Source organism: Harpegnathos saltator, unplaced genomic scaffold, assembly GCF_003227715.2.
Source record: "Harpegnathos saltator strain DR-91 unplaced genomic scaffold, Hsal_v8.6 scaffold28, whole genome shotgun sequence".
Lineage (NCBI taxonomy): Eukaryota > Metazoa > Arthropoda > Insecta > Hymenoptera > Formicidae > Harpegnathos > Harpegnathos saltator.
The window spans coordinates 225,874-250,968 of record NW_020230072.1 but is presented as its reverse complement, the minus strand read 5'-3'; the positions used below and the strand labels follow the sequence as shown (position 1 = coordinate 250,968).

At 36.0% G+C, this 25,095-nt stretch overlaps 3 protein-coding genes and 1 long non-coding RNA gene across 11 annotated transcripts; all 4 read right to left on the bottom strand.

Moving 5' to 3' along the window:
* Positions 1-732: 732 nt before the first annotated feature.
* LOC105182569 (hydroxylysine kinase) lies at positions 733-4,391 on the bottom strand. Of its 3 annotated transcripts, none has more exons than XM_019840788.2 (2): positions 4,209-4,391; positions 733-2,348 (listed from the first exon to the last, which is right to left on the bottom strand). In XM_019840788.2, exon 2 carries the CDS (start codon positions 2,313-2,315, stop codon positions 1,233-1,235), a length of 1,083 nt encoding a protein of 360 aa, XP_019696347.1. In that variant the 5' UTR covers positions 2,316-2,348; positions 4,209-4,391; the 3' UTR covers positions 733-1,232. The 3 variants fall into 3 exon arrangements, with proteins under 3 accessions (XP_019696347.1, XP_019696366.1, XP_011138439.1); XM_019840807.2 differs by lacking the exon at positions 4,209-4,391 and adding an exon at positions 3,058-3,495; XM_011140137.3 differs by lacking the exon at positions 4,209-4,391 and adding an exon at positions 2,941-3,493.
* On the bottom strand, positions 4,005-14,215 carry LOC105181852 (neuroblastoma-amplified sequence). 6 transcript variants are annotated; one of them, XM_019840674.2, is made up of 19 exons: positions 14,141-14,215; positions 13,580-13,673; positions 13,269-13,503; positions 12,745-13,160; positions 12,289-12,672; positions 11,978-12,185; positions 11,581-11,801; positions 11,170-11,499; positions 10,871-11,076; positions 10,489-10,785; positions 10,009-10,345; positions 9,507-9,937; positions 9,137-9,433; positions 8,728-9,016; positions 8,241-8,558; positions 7,741-8,161; positions 6,583-7,607; positions 6,372-6,500; positions 4,005-4,484 (listed from the first exon to the last, which is right to left on the bottom strand). In XM_019840674.2, the coding sequence occupies exons 1-19, from the start codon at positions 14,149-14,151 to the stop codon at positions 4,209-4,211; spliced, it is 5,925 nt and encodes a 1,974-aa protein (XP_019696233.1). In that variant the 5' UTR covers positions 14,152-14,215; the 3' UTR covers positions 4,005-4,208. The 6 variants fall into 6 exon arrangements, with proteins under 6 accessions (XP_019696233.1, XP_019696302.1, XP_019696255.1 ...); XM_019840743.2 differs by having other exon boundaries at positions 14,108-14,183; XM_019840696.2 differs by having other exon boundaries at positions 10,522-10,785; positions 13,774-14,177.
* Positions 14,216-15,057: 842 nt separating this feature from the next.
* On the bottom strand, positions 15,058-16,814 carry LOC112588735 (uncharacterized). Its single transcript, XM_025299462.1, has 2 exons — positions 16,253-16,814; positions 15,058-16,168 (listed from the first exon to the last, which is right to left on the bottom strand). The coding sequence occupies exons 1-2, from the start codon at positions 16,271-16,273 to the stop codon at positions 15,377-15,379; spliced, it is 813 nt and encodes a 270-aa protein (XP_025155247.1). The 5' UTR covers positions 16,274-16,814; the 3' UTR covers positions 15,058-15,376.
* Positions 16,815-21,509: 4,695 nt separating this feature from the next.
* Positions 21,510-23,018, bottom strand: LOC112588734 (uncharacterized). Its single transcript, XR_003113017.1, has 4 exons — positions 22,875-23,018; positions 22,303-22,709; positions 21,845-22,072; positions 21,510-21,701 (listed from the first exon to the last, which is right to left on the bottom strand). It is a non-coding gene; the product is annotated as an uncharacterized LOC112588734 (long non-coding RNA).
* Positions 23,019-25,095: the final 2,077 nt, after the last annotated feature.

The following is a 25,095-nucleotide window of genomic DNA, read 5'->3' as shown; positions in this document are numbered from 1 at the left end:
GAGTCGTTACTTTTCGATTACGTATCGCGGTACGCGTATCGGAAGCCAGGAAGTATTTCTTCCGGCCAGACGCACACTCTCTCAATCGGGAGAAAATACAAGCGATTTCTGATATATGCCCGCGTATGATCACGCGGCGGCCAGCAGACTGCGAAGGAAAGTATGCTTGCCGCGTCATATACCACATTCTATTGTCATCTTTTTTTTTTTCTTTTTCGGTAGATACTTGAATTATTGATACTTATCTTATGATCACGCTACTGCGGCGTATTATCAGGTCGACTTACAGTATCGATTCGAGGGATAAGTTGTTTTCCAAGTTAATCGACATAACGACACGACAGTTCTGTAAAGGGAAAATGAATTTCAAAAACACACACGTACACATTTTTGTATATATCACGATGTAGGTATGTAAAATGGCTACACAAACATACACACAAACACACACACAAACACACATTTAGTACTGTATGTAAGCATTACTCTGTTCATTATATCTATGTAAATATGTAACTGCCTAAATGCGAATAAAACAAGAGGATATATCACTGCACAATACTGCAGTTATTCTCGTTAAAGTTTATTTGAGTGGATTAGAATTATGAAACTGCTTCTTAAATACGTATCACATGCCATAATCCTCCCTTATGATCCCACTTTATGCCCTTCGTTAAGTTCACGATCCTCGATTGTATGAAACGCATTAAAAATAACGGTCGTAAAAATATGTCTTTCTTTGAAATTTATATTTTATATTTTCAAATATCTTACAAACCGTCGTACATATAATCGACTGTATATATCGTAGAATTATTGCTTCCGTAATTGACCATTGTTACGCCTTAATGTACTGATGGTAGGTGAGCCAGCGCGCGTCCTTAGACGCAAATTCACTGACGTAAAATTACTGTTACAAAGAAGTAAATGCTATCTATCGACAATTACGATTGTGTCAAATGTGATATTGCGTTGTGAACTACTCTGCGTTTGATTCGTGTTGATTTGATTCGATCATTCAATCTGCTGGCGACCAGGGTCACCTCTCTCAATCTGTTGTCCAGATAATTCGTGACAAGAAGCGGCGGCCCGAAATAAACGGAATCCAATTAATTAGTTTGACATTTTCAGAAAAATGTGCGTCAGGCTGTTCCCAAGAATAACTCGTTACCATCGTCTGCCGTATCGCGTAACTCGACAAATTAATCGGCTGATCGCTCATGAGTGTCCGTTTAGGAATTGCTCAAGCCCCAGGCCTGCATCACATCGTTTTGATGCATGGGCCAGAGTCTCTTCAGCAACGTCCAGCCGGTTTTCTGCGTGGACAACAGATACTGATTCTGCGGGTCGTGCAGATGCGCGTAAGCGCCCATCACCAGGCTCTGGCACATTCTGGCGCACACGCTGACCTTGAGAATCCTCTTCTCCACGTCGCTCAGCTTCTTTATTCGCTCATAGCCCTCCACGACGTACTTGCCCATCCCCACGTCGACCGCTTGCAGGATCATGTAGCAGAGAACGATAGCGAGCTCAAAGACGCGGCAAGTCCTCTGCGAGTCGTTGAAGTCAATCACGGCGACTATGTCTTCGCCGTCAGGGCTCACGATGATGTTGTGTTCATTCAGGTCGCCGTGTATGACTCCCTGTTCGAGCTGGTCCGTGACCGGCAGCACCTTCTTCTCGAAGCTGACGATCACATCGTGCACCAGCTGCTTGTCCAGTGAGCTCTTGAGCGCGTGCGTGAATTGCCGCAGTTTTGGTATCGAGGTGAGCATCCACAGCGTTCTGTGGTCATAGTAAGCCGGATGGTCGAAGCCTACGAGGATTTCGTCGATCTTGGCGGCGTAGCCGCCGACTTTGCGCAGCAGTTCGCCGGTCATTTTCACGCGATGAAGAAGCTCGCCGGGCCGGTAAACCAACAGCCGCACGGCGTACCTCTCCGTACTGTCGCTTCTCAGCTTCTCTAAGGAAAAATAGGCGCCGTTTAGATTTTTCACTGGCAACGAGCAGCATATGTCCCGCTGATTGAGGAAGATCATCAGCTCGTTCTGCGCCTCGATCACGCCGGTCTTGCGGGAGTCCAGCGAGTTGATCACCTTGAGGACGTAGCCGGCTTTCTCCGGGCTGGCCACGTGCGGGTTCGCGTGCGTCTCCTCGCACAGCACGTGATAATTGCGGTCGTCGTAAGCATCGAGCTCGCGCACGCTCGTCGCCCTCATGCCGTACAGACGCTCTAGCAGGCCCGCCGCGATCTCCTCCGTCACGGGCGGACGTATGCGTTGGCCTGGTATCAGCAACGTGTCGTTGTACTCCATGCTGGCTGCCTCTGGCCGACACGACGCCACGCGCTGCACAGAAATAGCCGCGGCTTATTAAAGGGAGAGTGAGGGGGCATAGCGCCGAGTCGATGAAAAAGAGAAATATATCTGTTCCGCAGTGAAGAGGGCGTTTGGACGAGCGGATAAAACCCTCGCCGCGCCACGATAGCTTCTTTGTTCAACGTGGACGATTAATCGTTAAATTGCACTGTGGATGGACGGTCCGTGGCGTACGGATTAGCGCGTCGACGTGGGCATAAGAATAATTTATCGGTCGGCGAATCGAGCGAAATAATGCCGGACTCGGGATGATAAGAGAAAGAGAAAAAGAGAGAAACTTGAAAAATATCGAAGGTAAATTGAAGTGAATTAATAAAAATTGCGCGGGCGCGCGCGAAGTTGATATCGTTGCGATCGCTAAATAACGATGCGTCTGTTCGAGCGATTTCGGCTTGATATTTGTTCGCTATTAATTGTCCGTTATATTAATTTATTTATACTCTTTATGTATGTATAATGAATTTTTAAGTACAACGAATGTAATCTACATGACGGTGAGGAGCGATTAGTAAGACGTGTGAAGCAATTGGTGGATGAATTTGAAATGAAGAAAATACTTTACCCTGTCGTGATCCTTTCAGGTGAAAACCGATAAGAGAATCTGGAGCGTCTTGACGTGATAAATCGCGCGAGAGCAAGCGAGAATTCGCATTCACGGGTGTGTAAACGTATCACTTACCCGACGGACGTGTTTATTCAGCCAAAGGAAGCGACACACTAAAGTTCTCAGACGGAGGGAGCAGTTTACTAAGTTAGGCGGACGGTCGTGTGCGCAGCGAGTAGCGTAGTCGACGCTCAATCATCGTTGACGTATGGCACAATGGTAGGGTGCAAACGCACAATCATATTTACATTGACGGTAATTGTACGTAGAGGACGGTGACACAGCGCAATACGAAGCAGAGCGTATCGCAATGCCTAGAGTCGCTCTTATCGGAATTGATAAAACCGCGGGAGATACGCGTAACGCAACGTGTGTAATTTAGGTGTGTGAATTTCCAAGAATTCATTCGAATGAGCAGGTCGGCTGGTTTGAGAAACACTGACACACGAGGCTGCCCGTTAACCCGTTACCGCCATTTCATGAATGAATTCTTCACAGACAGTGAGTTAGCGGTAAATCGATTGGAAAAGGGCACACATACACAATCGGATTTCCTTGTTTTATATAATTATATTTATATTTACAAATAATTCTCCTATCCCCCTCCCCTTTGCATATATATATATATATATATATATATAATGCGCTTTTCTTATATATACAAAAGAAATATAAACGTTTTAATATACGCAGTCGATAAAAAAACTGTGTAAACATGAGGAAATGGGTGATGTTTCGAGAGCAAATTTAAAGTTGTTTCGTCTTTTAACAATTTCTATATGCGTAACAAACAAATAAAATGCTTAGAATAAATAAGTAAGAAGTATTTGTGTGACAAATACTTCATATTTTCGTGAAATCTGCAAATATCGAACTTTAAATTCAATGTAACATGCGTAAGTTTGAAATACAAAAGCAAGATATAAAGCATAAAATATATAATATATATATAAATATTTTTTTCGAAATAACTTATATATAAAATTCAATCTTTTATATAAAGTTATTTATAAATTTCATTTTAAATTTAAACCTATAATCCGCAATAGAATATCATTTGAATACAAATTTTATATACAATATACACATAAGCATTTGAGACATACATATATGTATGTCTTTCGTAAATAGAATCCATCCAATACTAATTCATCTCATAAATAAACCGTTTAAAATGAGCTTGATAATAACATAAATCACAGTTCTTTTATAGCTGGAATACATACTTAATCTTCCATTAGCAGCTGGAAACAAACATCGAATGTACATAAGGCCGTCGGAATTTTCTCCATCAATCTTATAATATTCAAAGCCTCCAGTATATATTTCCGTTTCTTCAATTCCTGTATAAGTGATCTTGCATTTTTCTCGATATCGACTAAAGATTCATTCATAAAAACATGTTCGATTATCTGATTGTATATAGCGTGATTTGGTGGAAATAATGCTGTTAGGTCGTTTAGGAAAAGTTTCTCTAGCACCAATGGTAGCAACGTAATGGCCTGTACGAAAAGAATTAAATAACATTGGAAAATTAAGCAAAATTAAAATTCTTATTTACATAAAATTATTAACTTCGTTCAATTTCGAAGTCTAATACACAGGGTGAAGAAAAAACCCCGGGACCCCTGACAATTTCGAAAAATATACACTTTATAAAAAAATGTTTCAGACAAAAGTTGTAGCGTTGAAAAAGATCTATTTACCGATCTTAACAATTTGACCTTGGGTGGCGTCAACAAGGTCAGGACAAAGTCACCTCGGATTTTTTAAATGGAACCCCCAATTTTTTATTGCATATTCTTATAGCCCTTCTTCAGACCTTTTCAAAGCACTATGGTTTTATCCAATTTGAATAAGCTGTTTCGAAGTTATCGAGTTTTTTAAAGTAAGATATCTAGCCAACTAAGGCAAGATCGGAGGATGATCCGGACAACTAAGGCAAGGTCGGAGTGATCGAGCCAACTAAGACAAGATCGGAGGATGATCCAGCCAACTCGTAAAAATAATTGCGCGACTAACTTCCAGGCGTTGGCTCCTATTGGCTTGTCTTAATTTCGTTGATTGATTTATTTCAATTATTTATTTATTTGAATATTCTGCTGTTCGATGTTTATTTCTTCCATTTACTCATTTAATACTCATTACAATTTAGTGAATCGCAAACTCGACTGAAATTCCTCTATTTTTTTGAAAATTATTAAGAAACAGTTTGAAGCTAGTTGTAAGCTGACTTAAGTGCACTTCATTCCGTGCTCATTATTATTCTTTAGCACTGTCTTTAGAATAACTTTGAATTGATCCAAATATTAATTTAGTCGATTAGACTTACCACTTCTGCTTGTCAATATGGCAAGTCTTTCAGAACGAGAACGCATTGGCTAGATCAGAGCTGGCCACAATCTGCACATTTCAGGCGAAATTCAGTAGGTGACGCCTACCGTCCCCCTCGCACCGCTCCGCGCTCAGCGGCCGAGGCGACGATCACGGTGCACTCAGGCCCGTCGCAGTATAAGAAATCAGCTGGGGCGTCACATTATCATTAAAATTGTTTCCTCGTTTAATAGTCACTTTAAAATATATATTTTTATGCGTTATATATATATATATATATGCGTTTGTGTGTATGCGTTTATATATATAAAAAAAATATATATATGTATTAAACACGTAAACATATATATTTGTAAGTGATTTGTAAGTGATTATTAAACGAGGAAACAATTTTAATGATAATGTGACGCCGCAGTTGATTTTTTATATAGCGACGGGCCTGAGTGCAGCGCGATCGTCGCCCCGGCCGTTGAGCGCGGAGCGGTGCGAGGGGGACGGTAGGCGTCACCTACTGAATTTCGACCGAAATGTGCAGATCGTGTCCAGCTCTGGGCTAGATCATCCTCCGATCTTGCCTTAGTTGGCCGGATCATCCTCCGATCTTGCCCTAGTTGGCTGGATCATCCTCCGATCTTGCCTTAGTTGGCCGGATCATCCTACGATCTTGCCTTAGTTGGCTGGATCATCCTCCGATCTTGCCTTAGTTGGCTGGATCATCCTTCGATCTTGCCTTAGTTGGCTAGATATCTTACTTTAAAAAACTCGATAACTTCGGAACAGCTTATTCAAATTGGATAAAACCATAATGCTTTGAAAAGGTCTGAAGAAGGGCTATAAGAATATGCAATAAAAAATTGGGGGTTCCATTTAAAAAATCCGAGGTGACTTTGTCCTGATCTTGATGACACCACCCAAGGTCAAATTGTTAAGATCGGTAAATAGATCTTTTTCAACGCTACAACTTTTGTCTGAAACATTTTTTTATAAAGTGTATAGTTTTCGAAATTGTCAGGGGTCCCCGGGTTTTTTCTTCACCCTGTATAAGACAAGCTAACCTGTTGTCGTTGTTTGATAAGATTTACTGCCTCTTTCTGCATAGACACATCGTCAGAACATAATCTTATATAAAGGCTTTCTTCGAAACTAATGTGATCCTGCTCGGCTTCTACAAATTGCCTAAGTATCTGTTATAAAACATTCAGGTAAATAATAATTAATTAACCATAACTACAGAAAAGATGCGACAGACGCGACTCGTTAAATTACCTCTTTGGACGCCAATAAACCGATAAGCTCTTCGTGTTCTTGCAATATTCTCTTCTCGAAATCCGTCTCATTCGCATTCGTGATTAACGGAATTATTGCTTTCATCATTTTTAGAATCGGATGATTATCTAATCTGATATGATCTGGCATGTTGAATTTCGGCCATTCTGTAATGATTTTCTTCAGTTTTCGATATCGTTCTAAGTGATCGATTTGATTGAATAGTCTGTGGAATAATTTAAATCGATCTTCCTCTGTGACACATTGATCAACACCATGAATGGGAGAGAGAAAGGACACAGTTTCTTCACGCATTGTTTCTTCAGAATTAATTTTATGCTCCTTATCACTAGTTGCTTCCATGTTATCATCGGAGAAATCACCCCAATCATCTGTCCATCCTATAGTGTCAATTTCATCTGGAGCAGTGATTTTATTTAAATTCCCATTTTCACTGAAGTTTGCGATCGGGGTGTTATTGACGTCTACGATATCGATTTCATTCGAGACAATAACACCGGTCGATTCTTCATCTTCGTCAGAGTTTGCGATCAGAGTATCATTAATATCGACGTGCTCCACGGATTCTTGTTCCTCAATAATAAACTTCTTCGCAGTTTCCTCATGACGTATACAGGTACTACTTTGTTCTACTTGCAGCATACTCCTGTATCTCTTCTCCATCTCCTCCGTTTTAGCAACCTGCGCGCCACCGAGCAAATAACTCTGCCAATATTGTAGTGCTTCAACGATATCGCATTCTTCGGTCGTTCGTGCCACGACCGTCATCTTCGTTATTAAATTCAACGGACTATATAAATACAGCTTCTCACAATCGGTATACAGTTTTTTATACAACTTCAACAAGTAGTAATAGAGAGCGGTTTGTATATACAATTCGTTTCGTGGTAGATTCGTGAAGATCTTCTGAACATCCATGATGTGATCCTTGTTTAAACTTAATAAATACGACATGCCTAATAGCCAATCATCTTGTATAGTATGCTTCGCACATTCCAAGAGTACTGAAATCAATGAAACAATCCCGCGATTCTTATCACATAAATGTAACTTGTTTGTTTAAATTTAATTTAAACGTAGTTAAATAATCCAAATTAAACTTAATGTAAACAATTATAACATATGTGCGATACATACAATGATCGATGTCGCTTATTTCCAATCCGTAGCAGGAAGATTCGCTTAGCATGGTTATTCTCAAAAGCGCACGGCAACATTTGAGTTTTGTATTTTCTATGTCCGGCATAGAATACTTATTATATCTCGGTTCATTAGCACTTTTCTTACATACTCCATGCAAAGATTCGTAATAACATGGGAAACTCTGGCGGTTGGCGTCTTCGCTGGTCTCATTTTGCTCTTCCGCGTCTTCGTAGTGGTCATCAGTTTCCAAATCGTTCGCAAAATTAAATTTCAGTCTAGACTTCCAAAAGCTAGTGTCGCTAATATTCTTGATTAAATGAAATGTTGATTTCCTCATGATGCTAGCTGAGCTCTTAACAATCTCCGTGGAAGTTTCCAACATTTTCGGTACGAATTCCTTCACTTCTACTTGCGGCTGTAAAGCGCAATATAGTTACTTCATAAGAGAAGATATTGACGTTTTAACATCGCTTTCATTGTGAAATAATTCTTACCGTTGTCATAGCGTCTGTAAAATGATCTTCGCTCTCGTCACTTTCTTCATCTCGGGAGCCTTCCAATTCGACAGAAGGCATCCACAATTCCAAATGTTTATGTAGCATCTGTATCTCTATCAAATACATATGTTCTAAGGCATTACCCAATATATCGCTTGGACCATTGTTTATCGCAAACCACAGACATTTTTGCCTGACTTTTAAATCTTGATAATTATCACAACGCCCCAGATTCAGGCAAATTTCCCAGGCAGGAAGATAATTACTTTGTGTTAATTGAGTACATATTGTAGCACATGTGCTATAATTTTCAGTCTGTACAAAATAAGAAATATAATAATATATTATCAATTCTTGCAGTTGCTTCATAATTTTCAAAACTACATCAAAACGAAATCGTAAACATATGTGTATGTGTGTGCGCGCGCGCGCGTGTGTGTGTGTGTGTGTGTGTGTGCATGTATGGAAAAAAAGCATGTCTAACCTCAACTGCCTTCTTGGCTATTAGTTCTAAAACTTTTCCTTCGCGAAGTTTATTTTTATTGCCTTCGATTCGTAAATAAGCCGCCAACATTAACAATCTCTGCCGACTTTTATAAGCATCCCTCTGATTATTTAAACAACGTTCGATAAGACTTAGTCTATCTACCGTTAATCTAACTTGCAGAGGCAATATATCAACGTTGAATTCGTTCAGAATTTGGAGCGATTTAATGAGGTCGTATTCCTCCTTAATTTTCGCGTTATCGTCTTCCATAAGAAGAAGACAAGCTCTAGAACGATTATTATATGTATATTATATATATTATATGTATATTATTATATGTATATTATGTATAATAAATATATATACATTATCGTGTGAATATTAATATATTAGTGAAATTACTTACTTAGCTAATTCCATGTTTGGATCGTTGAGTGTTTTGGAGCTGTTAAAATATTCTTTCGTAGCTTCTAGTATCAGGTCAATTGCTTTCTCATAGGATACATGCATCGGCGATTTTTCATTCCTCTTGGTCTGTATCAAAGTAGAGCAATTCTGAATGATACTTTTAACTCCTGAGACTAAACGAGCGGAAACGTATATCTCAAAACAGGTAACAACTTCGATACAGGGGAGTATACCGCGTAAAACCAACATATCACTTAACAATTGCTGCCATTTGTTCTCATCTGAAGGTATAAATCTGTAAAAAGAAATATGTTCTTGTACTACATTTTTGCAGAAATGTTTTATAAATGATGATGCATTCTATATACTGATTATTTAAGCTTCTCGCCATTTGAATCAATAGCGATTCAGCAACGACGGGATCACTCTTATGTTTCCGTATAAATTTCAACGTTGTTTTCACATCATATTTGCTTAGGACTTTGGTACAATAGAGTTCATTTCCAAGCTTGAAGAGCTCATCTATGACGTCCTTCACTAAGCTGCCCGTTGCATTTGTTCTATGTCCATCATGATTTGGTAACGAATCTAAGATCTCCCTCGCTTTTTCATACATATTAGGGTCGTCACAAGCGCATATACAATCTAACGCTAGGATAGTAACATCGTCTATCATTTGTATTATCTCCGCTTCCTGCGTCAGTTTTAAATATTTGAAAAATTTCACCGGAAGCATCAAGTCATCTTTGCTCAAACAAATCAGATAATCGCTCAGTAGATGCTTCTCAAGATTTCCGCCCTAAAATTTTAGGCAACGTTAAATTATATGAATCCACATACTCGATTTAACTAAAAAATATCTATATGTACCAAATATTGATGTCTTCGTTTGATAAACGGCAGCAAGAGATTCCTTATGTTCTCAACAAAGTTCGATTCGGTCGACGTGCTCATTAAGAGTTTTATCTTCTTCACGTTACTCAACTTTTCTAGTTCATATAACGATATATTTTCTAAGTAGACCTTATACACGAGATCGTCCAACGTTTCCAAATCCAACAATAAATCCTCCATGCCATTAATTTTATGAGCTTTTGCGATCTTAATTAGTTGCAAAGCATTATCTACCATCGAGCTGTTTTTTTCTATTTCGTAAGCACGCATCTTGTACCACTTCTGTAACAGCTCCGGAGTTAGCTGCGTGTTTCTAGAAGTAAAAAGAAATGAAAATTAGTGAAATTAATATGCTTAATTGACTTTTAGGTTATTCAATCAGTATAGAATAAATATATAAAAATTGCATTAAATCGTTGTAGAGAATGCAGCTAATAATGTAACAATGCTTCTCACTTATATATTGATAACGAAGGATCTAATTCATACAATATTTCAGATCGATCGTCAGCATCCAAGTTTATCACTTCGTTGAACTCAAGTTTTTCCGACCAATCTTTTTGTCGTAATTCACATTGATTCAATAAAAACAATTGACCTTCAGAATCGCATTCTGGTAAAAGCTTCTGGTAATCCGACGGATTTAAAGTTTCCGGGAAAAAACTGATGATTGCTAGCCAATGAGGTATCAGACTTTCTCCATAGTAAGTAAACATAATTTCAACTCCACGGTAATCTCCGTCTTTAGCAAATCTTGAAACAATATTCAGGATAAAACAACAATGTATAACATTTTAGCAATCGCTATTTAAATATATATATATAAACACGTTAATACATAATTGCATTTTCAATAGCCGATAACCTTCGAAACTTCTCATAAAATTCCTTTTCATACTGAAGAGGTGGTTGCAGTATAATCTCATATGTAAGTAATTTATCCAAGTGACTCAAAAGCTTTCTTCGATATTTGATCAAATTTTTCTGAGCCTCTGACAAGTTATTTATGTCTACCTGCTCGAGCATTTCGTTTATTTTCTGCATCTGCATTTTTTATAAATCAGATCGTATTAATTTACATGATGATGATGCTATTACATGTTAATGATGCTATTTATTGCAGATAGTCTTACTCACCTGCCGCAAAGTCGCAGAATCTTCATCCAACGATTGCCAATCGTCCTCTGCATCGGGAATCACAAATTTATCGTTGTCGCAAATATCAATCGCTATTAGAGTTTCCAAATTAGCACCTCGCAGTCCAAAATTCAACAGTTCTCTCGCAGCTTCTATAGTATCGGGAACGCGCATAATACATTCATTCAAGACCCAAGATCTTTTGCTTACTTTACTCAAATGTTCTGCGATAGCATTCAAAGATAACTTTGATTTTCTCCACTGTGTTTGATATACGAGATCCGTATCCAGATTATATGTGTTTGCTAAAGCCAAGGCTTCCTCATATTCCTAAATATATATTAAATTTCTTATCTGATAAGATATATTCTTGTTATATGTATAGCCGAATTTGATGAAGGGATAATTTACCTCAATGTCTATTTTCCTAGAATAAAGTTCTTCTGGTGTCGTACTTTTTAAGCCCAAAATTCTATAAGTACGACGTAATACTTTCAATTTTTTCCTCTTCGGTTGAAACCTCTCGATGTCAGTTATTGAATACAGTGTACTTTGAACTAGATTCGTGGTGTAATTTAATATTGTCATAGGTTCTAATTCATCGTCATCTTTTTCGCTTTCTGAAGATGCTTCTTTCATGCAAAATTAAAATTATTTGAAGCTTAATGTTTTCATTAATATTTCAGGTTTTCAAAAATTATATTATAAATGGGAAAGATTATAACTATTATAATTTTTCCCATTTATGATAATAAGATTATAACTATTATAAGCAAAACAAAAAAGGAATATATGTGTAAGAACAAACCTGGTAAATGACTGTCACTAGATTCCCTGCTTCGTTTCTTACTTGTAATGAAGGTTTCACAATCTAAACATAAGAATCCTTTCTCAGATCCCAGTTCACAAACTTGTGGTTGTCCCATTAAGAATTCTGGACTAATACCCAATAAATTCTTCAAATACCATGCAGAGCAAACTGATGTAGATCCTGAATATCGAGCTATTATGATGGCCTTAAAAAATATATATTTTATAAAAGCAGTCTTATAATAAATATGAAATATTCAAGTTGTTCAATTTATAATACAACATGCATGAATGATGATGAGACTTTACCTGATCAGACCACCAACCAATATCTACTGGATGAAATTCTGTAAAACCTGGTGGAAACTTTTTACATTTTGTAAGACCTAAAGGATTAGGTATATTGTGTTCCGGTTGCTCTGACAATTTCCACTTTCTTTGTAATATCAAATTCGGTAGTCCCCATAATGAAACTGAACCATCTGTATGCAAGCATACCAGACATTCGCCATTAGGTGAGATTTTTATCGTGAATATAACTGACTCTAATTGAAAGCTGAAACTAGGAATTAAATTCCAAATAGAAAACCGTGATTTGCTGCTGACTGAATCTTCAAATGCAAATGATAATTTGCAGTATGGATAGTCATTTAAAGGTCGCCATGAAGTTAACCCAGATTCTGATGCAGTAGACTGAAAAAATTTGAAAATGTGGAATTATATACATTTACATTTACATAAATATTTATAAATCAGAATATTTACAGTCAATTTTTGCGTGATCATGTTTCCAGCAACATAAAACAAATGACGCTTCTCATCATAAACAACAGCATTAATGCCATTCTTGTAAAAATTGCTAAAAGAAAAGTCATAATTTGCACTAAAGCCTGTTGTAGAAATATAATAGGATCTAAGAAGTCCACTGTATGTAATCAAAATAAATTCATAAGTCCATTTTTCATTTTTTGCATTTGTTTTAAGAAATAGCATAGATGCTATTGCATCACCAGCTTCCAAAATGTAAGGATTCTGTGAAATTGTCTTTGGGCTTATATTAAAAATATTATTCCCCAGTATATTATAGAAAGATGTATAACCAGTACTAGATGCTAGCACTAAAATCATTCCATCAGGACTCCATGCAAGTTTACGCCATTGTGGAAAGGCATCTTTAGGGGCTAAGAAAAGAAATATCAAATAATTTTCATCATACATGATGTGCAGTTAACAAAGGTGAATGATATATTCAAAAATAGTCAGTGCATTGATATTGTCACATCTCTCACCTGATGTCTTGCCTATTATGGAAGAATATTCATCTTTGGCTTTTCTTATTTCAATAATATTTTCTTGTAAGATAGCAAGTACACGACCATGATCCCCAACAGCAAATTTCCAGGATAGCGTTAGACTAACTTGATGGGAAATGCTTTCAGGTAAGGAATATCTATTGTTTAAATATCTTAGAGCATTTTTTATTGTGCCAGTAGCTGGGAGAACAACTGTGTCATTTTTACATTTCTAAAACATAAAATATAGTTTAACTTATAATTTTCTAAAAATGTGAGTTTTTGTTAAAAAATATTTTTTTACTTACTATTAATTCTGGCTCTTGCTCTCGTACAAAATATTCCAATAATTCATATAGTATCGGCTCATTTGACGTTTCATTTTGTGTACTCATCTTGTCACTAAAAATATAATCATAAGAAATAAATAAACAATATGTCACTAATGAATCAATACTTGATTCTTGAATTGCTAAAAGAATATCTGTTAGGTGTTCTTAACTTTAAATTAATCTTTATATTGATTTCAGAATTCATTTCAATTTCAGAATCAGATTTTATTACAAAACTTTATGGAACATGTCTTCTGTGTACACACACTTTATTTGAATTTTCTCGGTGTATTTTGCTCAAATTTTCATTTTCCAACAATATAATTCAATGTTAGATCAAAAGAACTCCTATTACATATTAATATATAGAAATAAAATAATTCGACTAGCTATTCAGTCATTCATTCATTCATTCAATATATGGCTCTGAGCAGAGTTATTACACTCCTCCTACGCCAATCATAACGATTTTGAAAATAAAAGAGAAACAGGGACTACGCGTACGCAGTATCCAAGATAAAAAATATGTGTAATTACAGGAACCACATTTAATCGCCACGGAGGCGAACAAAAGACTCAGCCAGGGGCAGGGAGGACAAACTCCCTTCTTAGAAACCGAGCGACGGTAAAGTCACTAGATATATAAAGTACTGCAATCGTCCGCCATGTTTAGCCCAACACGCGGGAATTTGAAGTTAATATTGTGAAAAACAATATAAATGACAAACACGAATACACTTTGTTCATTTGTTGTATTTATTTATAACACTTACTATGAGCTATAGCCATTCTCATCGCGACGCTTCTACTACTATTATTACTACTCGCATCTAACATAGTATTGTCTGTTTTCAGTTCAAAATGAATATGTGTTGTAACGAATAATTTTATTAATTTATATAGTATATTGTGGCATGAATGTATGTTTTCTATAGAATAGGTTTGTAAGCAATTTTGAATAAATTCTGGTACTGGTAATATATTTGATAATAACATCTACTTATTTTTTCTGAATAATATTTCACATTTATATATAACATTAAATATGTCTGCAATTGGAAATAATAAACTATTTTCTTTAAATTGTCTTAATTTCGAAAAATAGTGTAAATTATTATTATCATTATCATCAGTGTTACTAGTTGTTATAAGCGGTGTGAAACATTTCTTACATGTAAAATTTTTTATTTTAAATAATAAGGCACCTGTTAAATGGTATAAAACTGTCTGTACAGTATCGCTGAGATCTGTTTCAGTTCCTACTAATGGGATATAAATTTTTGAATTCAACATGACTTCATTAATATTATCCAGACATTGTACCTCTGCAGTCTTTTTGCATTGAAGTTGTTTTAATGTAGTACAATATTTAATGAGATGTTCAGAATCACTCATCGAGTAATTGCCATGATCAATATTTGCTTGGAACTGGGATAAGGAAATCAATCGTAATGCATGTTTGAAATCACGTGCATTTGGAACAGGTTGTCTCCCTCGGATTAATGAAAATAAATTTTCCAAGGCGTCTTGTGTAAGTCGTCCAAGTAATATATATTTAAACTTATATTTCTTTAAATATTCTACTTGTACATCCAGAGCAGTTTGTGTACACAATAATAAATCACTCTGGAATGGTTGCCATTTACCAGCATCGACTGTTATTGCTCTCACAATATCCATAAACTCTTTTAGAAACGTTATATAATCATTGTACACTGATTCATTAGAATGAGATAATGCAAGTTTTTCATAACGACTTGTCATGAGTTTGAATCACTTGTGTATTATTGTTAAGAACCAAGCAGTAGTCTTTTGTATATCAGCAATGCGGCCGTGATTTATATGATATAATATTGCAGCAGCAACATTATTATTCAATACTGCAACACTTAATGCAGCATTCATTTTTTCAAAATGCGATAGATTTATACAATGTTCTGTGAGACGTGGACACAATTTCAATGTTTCATTTCGGTCTAAATGAAATACTTCACGAATAGGCACAATGGAAATTGCTTTATGTGACAAGTTACATCTTTTCATTATTGTTTCGTCCACATAAAATGTTTTTCCCGATGTTAGTGAGCATGCAACATTCTTATATACGTGAACATTATCTGCCATAACAAACAATCTATCTTGGTCGTTGCATGGATGTTGAATAAAATTATTGATTTTGCTAAATTTGCTAGCCGTAATATTCAATACTTTCCACCAGCTTCTGTTTAGTGCGCCCATGTCGGATATTATTACCTTGATTGTCAGTCCAATATCGTGTGCCTTTTGAATTATTGTTGTGATCTTCTGCACTATTTCATTAGCACAAAATGAATTGGCTGTGAATTCGTAACCAACAGTTTGCTTCCATTTCGTGGAAACACCACATAGCATAAACACGAGGCTATGAGTAGCTTGTTTATTGCTACAATCCAATTCACCTGATAATTTCATTGTTGGTCGTCCAATAACTGAAGCCGTACAACTATCATACTGTAAATCCGGTTTTATAGACATTTCGTCTATTAATAATACTGCGTGTTTTTCTTCTGGTCGAAAAGATTGTATCTATAATTATATATTACTGAGTATTATATTACAAAATCATAAACAAATGTTTATGTTTATGACAGTAATTATTATTCACACTACCTTTATTTTTATAAGGTTCATTATCTCTCCATAAGTACCTGGCTTAAAGGGTAAGCCCTTTAAGCCAGTAAGGATATACGATGCTGTAAAGTGCGGATACTTGGATATGGTAGATTCTGCCTGCGCAATTCTTCATATCCTTTACAACCGCAGGCCACATATAGTCTCAATGCTTTATTTATAGTATTTGCAGACCATATGTGTCCCCTTTGTGTATTATGTGTGAGAAAATCCGTTTGATCTTTGTTAAACAATGTCTGAAAACGTGCATCTCTTTTTTGCAACCGTTTTTTCAACAGACGATTTTTTTGTTGCATCTGTTTTAATGATTGCTTCAATTTTTTAACAGTTGTTTCATCATATATATTACGCTTCACTGCAATGTCTCCAGAATTGGTTGTTTTGGTAGGTTGTACAACTTCTGCTTCAATGAGTGCTCTTGCATCCAGTTCACTGTTCTTATTGTTACACTCGACATCGATATGGAAAGTATTTTTAATTGCATTATGTGTTGTATGTTCATTTGCACTTGTATAAATATGTTTTAATTTAAGTAATGTATATTAAAATAAAGGCCTGAGCACAATAGACAGCATATTAGAAATAGAAATAAATATTAAATATTAGGAAGAAGGCTAAGTTGTATTTGATGCTCGTGATCGTTCAAACTTATTAGATTTTTCAAACCTATTAATATTTAAATATTCAGTGATACAAGCAATATTCAGTGATCCAACAACAAGGATAGAATGATGATGCTAGATTGAAGAAGAACTTAGACTCTTTATTATTAATATTTAATAATTAATTATAACTATTTCAAATGAAGCAGATTTGGATCGTTCTATGAATAATTCTTAAATTCTGTAACCTGTTATTGTAGTTAATGACAGTTTCTGTATTGTTGCGCAACTTTTCCCTACCATAAAAAAGTTGCGCAATAACGAAATTATCGTTAACTGCAATTACGAGATCGATATTTATATAATCGGGTCTTACATATATTTAAGATCGCCTTAAGATTAGTTTTAAAATTCCATTCAACCAATAAAATGACAAGAGAAACATTTTAAGACTGATCTTGAGACGATCTTATTTCAACGCAGCGGATGACGTTTTCCAACAATCCAAAGAGATTAGCTGCACTTACAAATTGAGAGTACGCAATTTTATTCTTCAAAAATTCGTTGAATTCTTCAAATGACTTCTCATCTCGTAATGGAAGAGGAGGACAATTTTCGGGTCTTTCCACAATAGCTTCACCAGGAAATATTTCATTTAAGATGCGACGTTGGTTCATCAGCAATATATTCAGTTTACTTGATATATCTCGAAGCAAATCTCTATCAAGATTAGATACGACCGGTCCTACGGACATATTAATTAATGATTAGAAAGTTAGTATGCGTGAAACATACAAGGATTGTTCAAAAAGTAATGTTCCACATTTTTTTTCTCAGAATGTATTTATTCAAAATGGTTGAAAATATTAATAAATGTTTCTTTCACATACTATTTTTTGACATAGTCTTCATCAAATTGTATAGTCTTACGCCAATGTTACGAAGAAAAACCGGTATCGGAAAGGAATTGAACATTTCTTCAACGCTGGCATAAGGCCATACAAGTTGATGGAGATCATTTCGAAAAATAGTATGTGTAAAAGAAATATTTATTTATATATTTTCATCAAATTTCAATCATTTTGAATAAATATGTTCTGAAAAAAATGTTAGGTATTACTTTTTAAACAACCCTTATATATATTGCAGTTATATAAATTAGAATAAAGGGAATTATTACTATGAAGCTTCTTAAAATGGTTTAATGTTGTTGTCAGTAAATCGCGTTTTGCATTTGATAAACATAATAAACGTATAACATATTAGGAAAAATAATATTTATGAAAACTACTTCTGAAGCGTGAGATTGTTGAGAAAATTAAATTATCTTAGGATAGTGGTGAATTTGGAGATGCTTGATTTTTCTCATTATCTACTGACATTAAAGTCTTTTTTTTTTTTGTAAAACATCATCTTCATTTTCATCTTGTAGAGTTTCGCAGTTCATTGTATTATATAAATTTTTTTATGTTCATTGTTCCTATCATCTGAATTAACATTAGAATTGTTATTTTATTTCCAATATTGATTGCATAAAATATAATAAAAATATGAACATATTCACATTTATATAATCATAATTTTATTTAAAGAGAGGAACTATGCAGCTGAGAAAGAGACAGAGAGAGAGAGAGAGAGAGAGAGAGAGAGAGAGAGAGAGAGAGAGAGAGAGAAAGACAGACAAAGAGAGAGATAGAGAGTGAGTGTCTCTGCCCGCGTACGAGTGTCAAAGAGAGAAACAGCATAACATCTGCCATATATATATTTTTTTTAATGCAAGATAATGTACTGAAGAAAGTATAATAGAAAAAATGTGAAATTATTTACATTCATCAAAGAGAGATGACTTTGCTTTGTTATTTGGGGAAGCATTTAGTTTCCTCCTAAAGAGATTCTACTCCATATGTACAGGCAGTGTGCTCATGGACATTGTAGAACTATTTGATCTTGATGTAGTAGGTTGTTCATCATCATCTGTATTCAATTGAAGAGACAAGTACTTTGGAGAAGCTATAACCGTCCACAAAATAAATTATACAAAAGTTTGCAGGAATAAAATCATCTATAATTAATATAAAAATATCGTTATTACTTGAAAATGACAACTTACTATTAGAAAAATTAAGATAGTTCTCTTTATCTAAATGTTGAGAGATGCTATGCAATTTTCTAAGAGGTTTTGTCTTGTTTGATTGCAGTGGTTCTACGATCACTTTGTCCGATATTTCTGTATTACAATCTGTTACGTCCTGTAGATTTAATTAGTAAAAATTCTTTCCTCTCGCGGATTTATATTCTCCTAATATAACTATAATAGGAATATATACATATATAAATATAAATTAGGAAACAGACCCATCTGGCGAACAGCCGTCGCGCCAAATGAAAGGCGATTCGGGAAAATTCCATAACAGGAAACAGTGCCCTGTTGTAAAAATTTACGTCTTCGTTTAAAGTTTATATCTGGGTAGTGTTCGCCAAGTGTGTCCGTCGTCCTAGCTATAAAAATTTGAAACTCCGCGCTAATAAACCTTCAGTAAAACAAAGCAACTCAGAGCATTCCTGCTCTAAAACTTGAAACTTACATCTTCCCAATCCAAAACCATATGTGTCCTATCAGTTAACCAACAAAGTTTACTTCACTGATAGTCGTAAAATCTGATCGCAGCCTTTGATTTACGGCATTTTGATTTTTCCAGCTGGCCACTTGTATACATTTCTCTATCTCAAGAATCTACCACCTCCACGCTTGTCGCGCCTAATTCATTCAGCCAATCATATCATATCCACCTAAAACTATGAGACACCCACGCTCCACCCTTTAGCCTTTTCATATTCATATTTCCAAAAACTAACTGTCTCTTCCCATGATGTCTTTTAACTTCATCCTTAATTTCTAATGGCTGAGACTTTTTCTCACTAAGACCAATTCACCCCTTCCTCAAAGGCCATCTCTCTACCCACCCTGATAGCTTCTGCCTCCGATTATCAGTATAAAAACCGCGGTAATCCGCTTCCGCGACACCACTACTCTGAGAGACAGAAGAACACGGAAACGAAAAAGCTCAGACTCCCAGATATTCAAAACTCAGATATTCAGAACTCGGATATTCAGATCTTGAGCATTAGGATTCAGATTCAAATCTTCATAATTCCAGTTTATTCAAATATTTAGTATTCAAATATTCAAGCATTCGGATTTTGGAAAAAGTGCGGGCTTCCTCTTTATATAATGCGACGCGATTATCGCTCGCCGTCGGCAAACTGCCGTCGGTCCGCGCGTCTCGGCCAACCTAGCTCTCACAAAATCGGTTGGGCGCCAGGTGCAGCGGGCTGCACCGTTCACCAACGCTACGCGACACCTCACCAAAGGGCCGAGACACGCGAAGTCGACGGGACCGGTAGCCCTTCGATATTTAAGTCGGTGGACGGGAAGGGTTCGTCGGAAGTCGGGAACGACCGGGAAAACACAAAAATAACGAGGCGCGTTTCGACTATCTTTAGCTTTATTATTTCGGGAATCGGAACGGTCCGACCCCCTCGATACGATACACTCCGCTTGGGCTCTCGCGAATTCGAGATTGTTCGCTACGCCGATAACTTTGACGAGACTCTTTTCGCTTACGACACCGAAACAATAATGCAGGTGGAAGGTCTTACACAATCGGGAACCTCCCAGCGACGTGGTCCTCCTCTCTTCTCCCTCTCACGCTCGCTCTGGCACGCGCTGCCACTGACGTCCCCTCCTAGGCGAGCGGTACGTTCGGAGCCCTCCGCTTGCTGACGCCAAAAAACTTCACTAATGCTTTCGCTTTTATTCTCCTTCGCGGTAGTCGATATCTCTCAGCTACTATTCGGAAGCAGGTCGGCGATATTAGAGAGACAATGGGAGTCTCCTCTTTTTATCTCCTTCTCCCCTGACAGACTTTCTTGTCCGTTGGTGTTGTCTCGTGCTACCCGTCTCTCCCCGTTCCTCGGTAAATCTCCCTATACGGGAATCCTTCCGCGGATCTTTGTTTTTCGATCCGCGGGACGGGTGCTCGGTCTCACTCTCTTGCTCACTCTCTCTCTCTCTTGCTCACACTCGCCCGATCTCAGTGTTCAGGCTGGCTTTGTCTAGCCGGCGTTCACGCGCCAAGCACGGGAACGCCGACCGTTCGGCGCGATATCCTTGCAGGCCTGTGGACAACGGAAGCGACAGCGAGAACCTTTCACGACGATACGAAACCGATACTAGTATTATTAAAGGAGTGCATTCACCTGGGGTGGCGGTCTTGCCAAGGGGGTGTCATCCTCTTCCTTCCTCCACCGATTCCTCCGCTCCTGATGGGCGGCGCAGGAGGTCCAGGGGCACAGAGCTCGGGGACGCGGGACCGTTCCACCTGCGCGCTCCGACTACTAACACTAATTATTACGGGGGAGAGCGCAAGGCGACACCCCCTCCCGAGAGTCTCGCCTAAGGGCCGAAAGGTCGGCCTGTGACGGGCGCCTTTCCGGCTGCCACGTCACAATAAGTGAACGACTATTTGGTGCCTCAATCGGAATACGAATATTGGAAACGAGAACACCTACGCAGATCTGCGCCATTCTCACTTCTGCTTGTGTCAACTCATCCTGAATCAGTAGTAAGTTTCATTTTCTTTACTTTATCTTCCTACTTCTATTTTATTTATTCCACCCTTGAACTTCCTATTCATATTCGTTCCCTTTTCCATCCCTTTCTTTTTCCATTTCATACACTCATACACACTCATTCATCTAAGTATAATTGTCATGTTCAAACCATTCAATTACATCATTTTGGGTCGCTATTCATCTTAATAAACCTGTAAAAATTCAATCCGCACCGTTATATCCTATTATTAATAAATTTGTTAATTCAAACCATTACGTTATATAATTTTGTCATCTTTATTTTAATAAATATGTTAATAGTTATTATCACCAATTAATTTCAAAATCACCCCACCTTCGACAGTCAACTCATGGTCCTATCCCCGGTAAAGGGACTCGCGTCCTTGATCGAAAAACGGACCGTTCGTCGTACGTCTGTGTCCGAGTAAAGGGACCCGTCGGGTCCCTAACCCGTTCATTGGTACGCGGTTACGAACGAGGTTCGCCTTACTCGCGAACGGAAAGTTGTGCTCCTCCTCTAGGACGTAACAACAATCTTTAGAACAATAATTTTGTTGTACAGCTAAAATTATAAAAAGACTATAAAACTGTACAATTACTAAAAAGATGAAACAGATTGTTATTAAATTTAATTTTAAAAAGCACATAAATAATTATTTATATAATAATTTATGTGCTTATTTATATAATAATAATATATAATAATAAATATATAATAATAATTTATATAATAATATATAATAATAAATAATTAATTATATAAACATTATTTATGAATATACATGTACATACTCTCATTTAGTAAAGAATGCAGCTTTATCGGATTTTCCTCTAATGTAATGTTATGGTGAGTTAACTTTAAATGGCCTAATGACTTAATACTTGATTCGTTACAAGATAATGATTTTCCTATAGATATGTCTTTTTCTATTAACTGTTTAGTAGATATTTTCACTGATTTATTTTTAATAAGTTTTTTGAATTTATTTGGAAGAAGAGAATTTGGAGCAAGTATTTCACTGCTTGTACCACAAGGGATATGTAATGCAGGATTATCTAATTTTTCATCTTCTAAAGAGGACATATATTTTTTATTCTTTTTTTCTTTCTTGGTTGGTCATAATCTGTTTCCACATCTGACCGAGCAACTTCTCCCTCTAGAACAGTTTTAGCCGCTTTGAGAGCAGCATTGTAAGTATCTACAAGTAAGAAAGTATAAAAATATAACATAGATACACATGATACTGAAACTTATTTGTTAATATAATAAAGTGCAATTATATTTTAGGTATATCGGCATTGAAATAACTCTGTATTTAAAAGTAAAATATATGGTAATATATCTGAAGAAGTTATAAAATTACTATAATAATGATGCAATCGAAGATTATAAATATCCCAATCTTGTCCTGGGTCGATTCTTGACAGAATCAAACGGGTAGTTTTAAGTTTATCTTTTTTAGGTGGATATTTGCACATAGTATTGTTATCAAAGAGCCATTTAGAAGGAATTACTTCTATTAGTGTCTCAGATTCGTCACATGAATCATTAAATTCCACAAGTGCAAACTGAAAAGAAAAATAAAACATTGGCCTACAAGATAATATAATTTGTATAATGAAATAAAAAAAAATATAGAATTTGTTCTTACTAGCATTTTAATGATTATTGCAGTATACAAAAGGAATGCATACAAATGTTTCGTTATTGTCCGGAAAAAGAACGCATTTACAAAAAAAATTTTTAATTTTATAAGCAGTTTTCTCGCTTTCTAGACGAGAAACTTTAACAATTCCAAGTTCTGAAGATGCAATAGGAAAATTATAATAATCTTTTTGTTCTAAACCTATATCCCAGTAGGAAAATATCATTTTGAGGTGTTCGAATGATCATATTCAAGATTAAAATTTTTCCACATTTAGTTTTAAAGCAGTTATTTGTGTTTACATTTCTCTAATATAGAAAATACTATATTTAGTATTGTATTAAATATTGGAGATCAAGTATAACCTAAAATATAACCTAAAAATATGACCAAATATTTTATTAAATAAAATAGATTGTAATGATGAAAAGAGATGTGTCACAAGGAACAAGTACGTAAAGAAAGAGATAATAGTATTAAGTTAAATTTTATTGTGCAACCCAATGATTACCAGAAAAACTAATATAAATGTAAATCGAGATTCACTTACCTCTCTCTTCTTTAACTCTTTCGTCATTTTCATATTTTTTTTATATTATTCTCTTCTCTTATATTTTTCCTAATAGAATCGCATTTTTTTGGCAACACCAGTCATTTTCACATTTTACTGCCTTCAGTGAATGTAAAGCCAACGGCACACGGTGCTTGTTTTCGTGCTAGATTGCTTGCTGGATGAAAATACTGTGTTCTGATTGGTGCATTTCCATCCATCTTCGGAAAAGTACCAATCAGAACGCAGTATTTCCATCCAGCAAGCAATCCAGCACGAAAACAAGCACCGTGTGCCACTGGTTTAAATGTAGTTAGCTTGCGAACAAGGCTCCGAAATTCACTGCCAGTACTGAAAATACAGAGTTTGTGTCATGTATACTATAGAATTTTAGTGCTGGCAGTGAATATCGGAACGCAGCCCAAGTGAAAATAACAGACCATATATACATGTCATATGTATTCGAATACCATTGGACCGTGGCGTACGAACTTAATCAATAAGATGTAAACAATAAGCGAATCAACAAATCATCATCAATTATTCTTATGATCGAAAAATTTGACTCTGATCGACCAATTTTCTTAGTACCCAGCAAGAAATGAATATCGTATCGAAATCCGATTCAACGTTCACTGGAATATTTAGAGCCGATATTCATAGTCTGATGTTATATTTTAGTTTGAATTTCATCTTCCAATTCTGTACGGTTCATTTTATTGATTACACAATAACTGAAGATGAATTTAAGACGATCTTAAATAATATTCAATAAGGAAAATAGTTAAGCCAGCGGCACACGACGCTTATTGTTTTCGTGCTGGATCGCTTGCTGGATGAAAATACTGCGTTCTGATTGGTGCATTTCCATCCATCTTCGAAAATATACCAATCACAACGCAGTATTTTCATTCAGCAAGCAATCCAGCACGAAAACAAGCACCGTGTGCCGTGGCTTAAGAAAAAAGATTCAAAATTTTATATTATTTTAATCAGCAACTCAGAGCAACACTCTTTTGAACACAAATGTTTAAGAATACAATTGTATCTGAATGGTCAAACTTTAACCTTTTTCTGATTATTGTTATATCATACATTTTCATAATAATACGCATATATATATATATAATTAAAAAAATATGCCGCAATATCTGAAACTTAAAAAAACTCAATAAATTGAGAAATCAATATAAAGTCAATTTTAAGTCATATGAGATTGAGATTTTATTCATGACCAAATATTGACGTAAATGTAGTCAAAATGACGTCAAATTGACTTCATTTTGACTTTTCTGTTCTCTTTGGGATATGTCTATTGTGCTCAAGCCCTAACATTTGTGTTTATGTAAAAACACAATTCAGATCATTTACATTCTTATTTCAATGTGT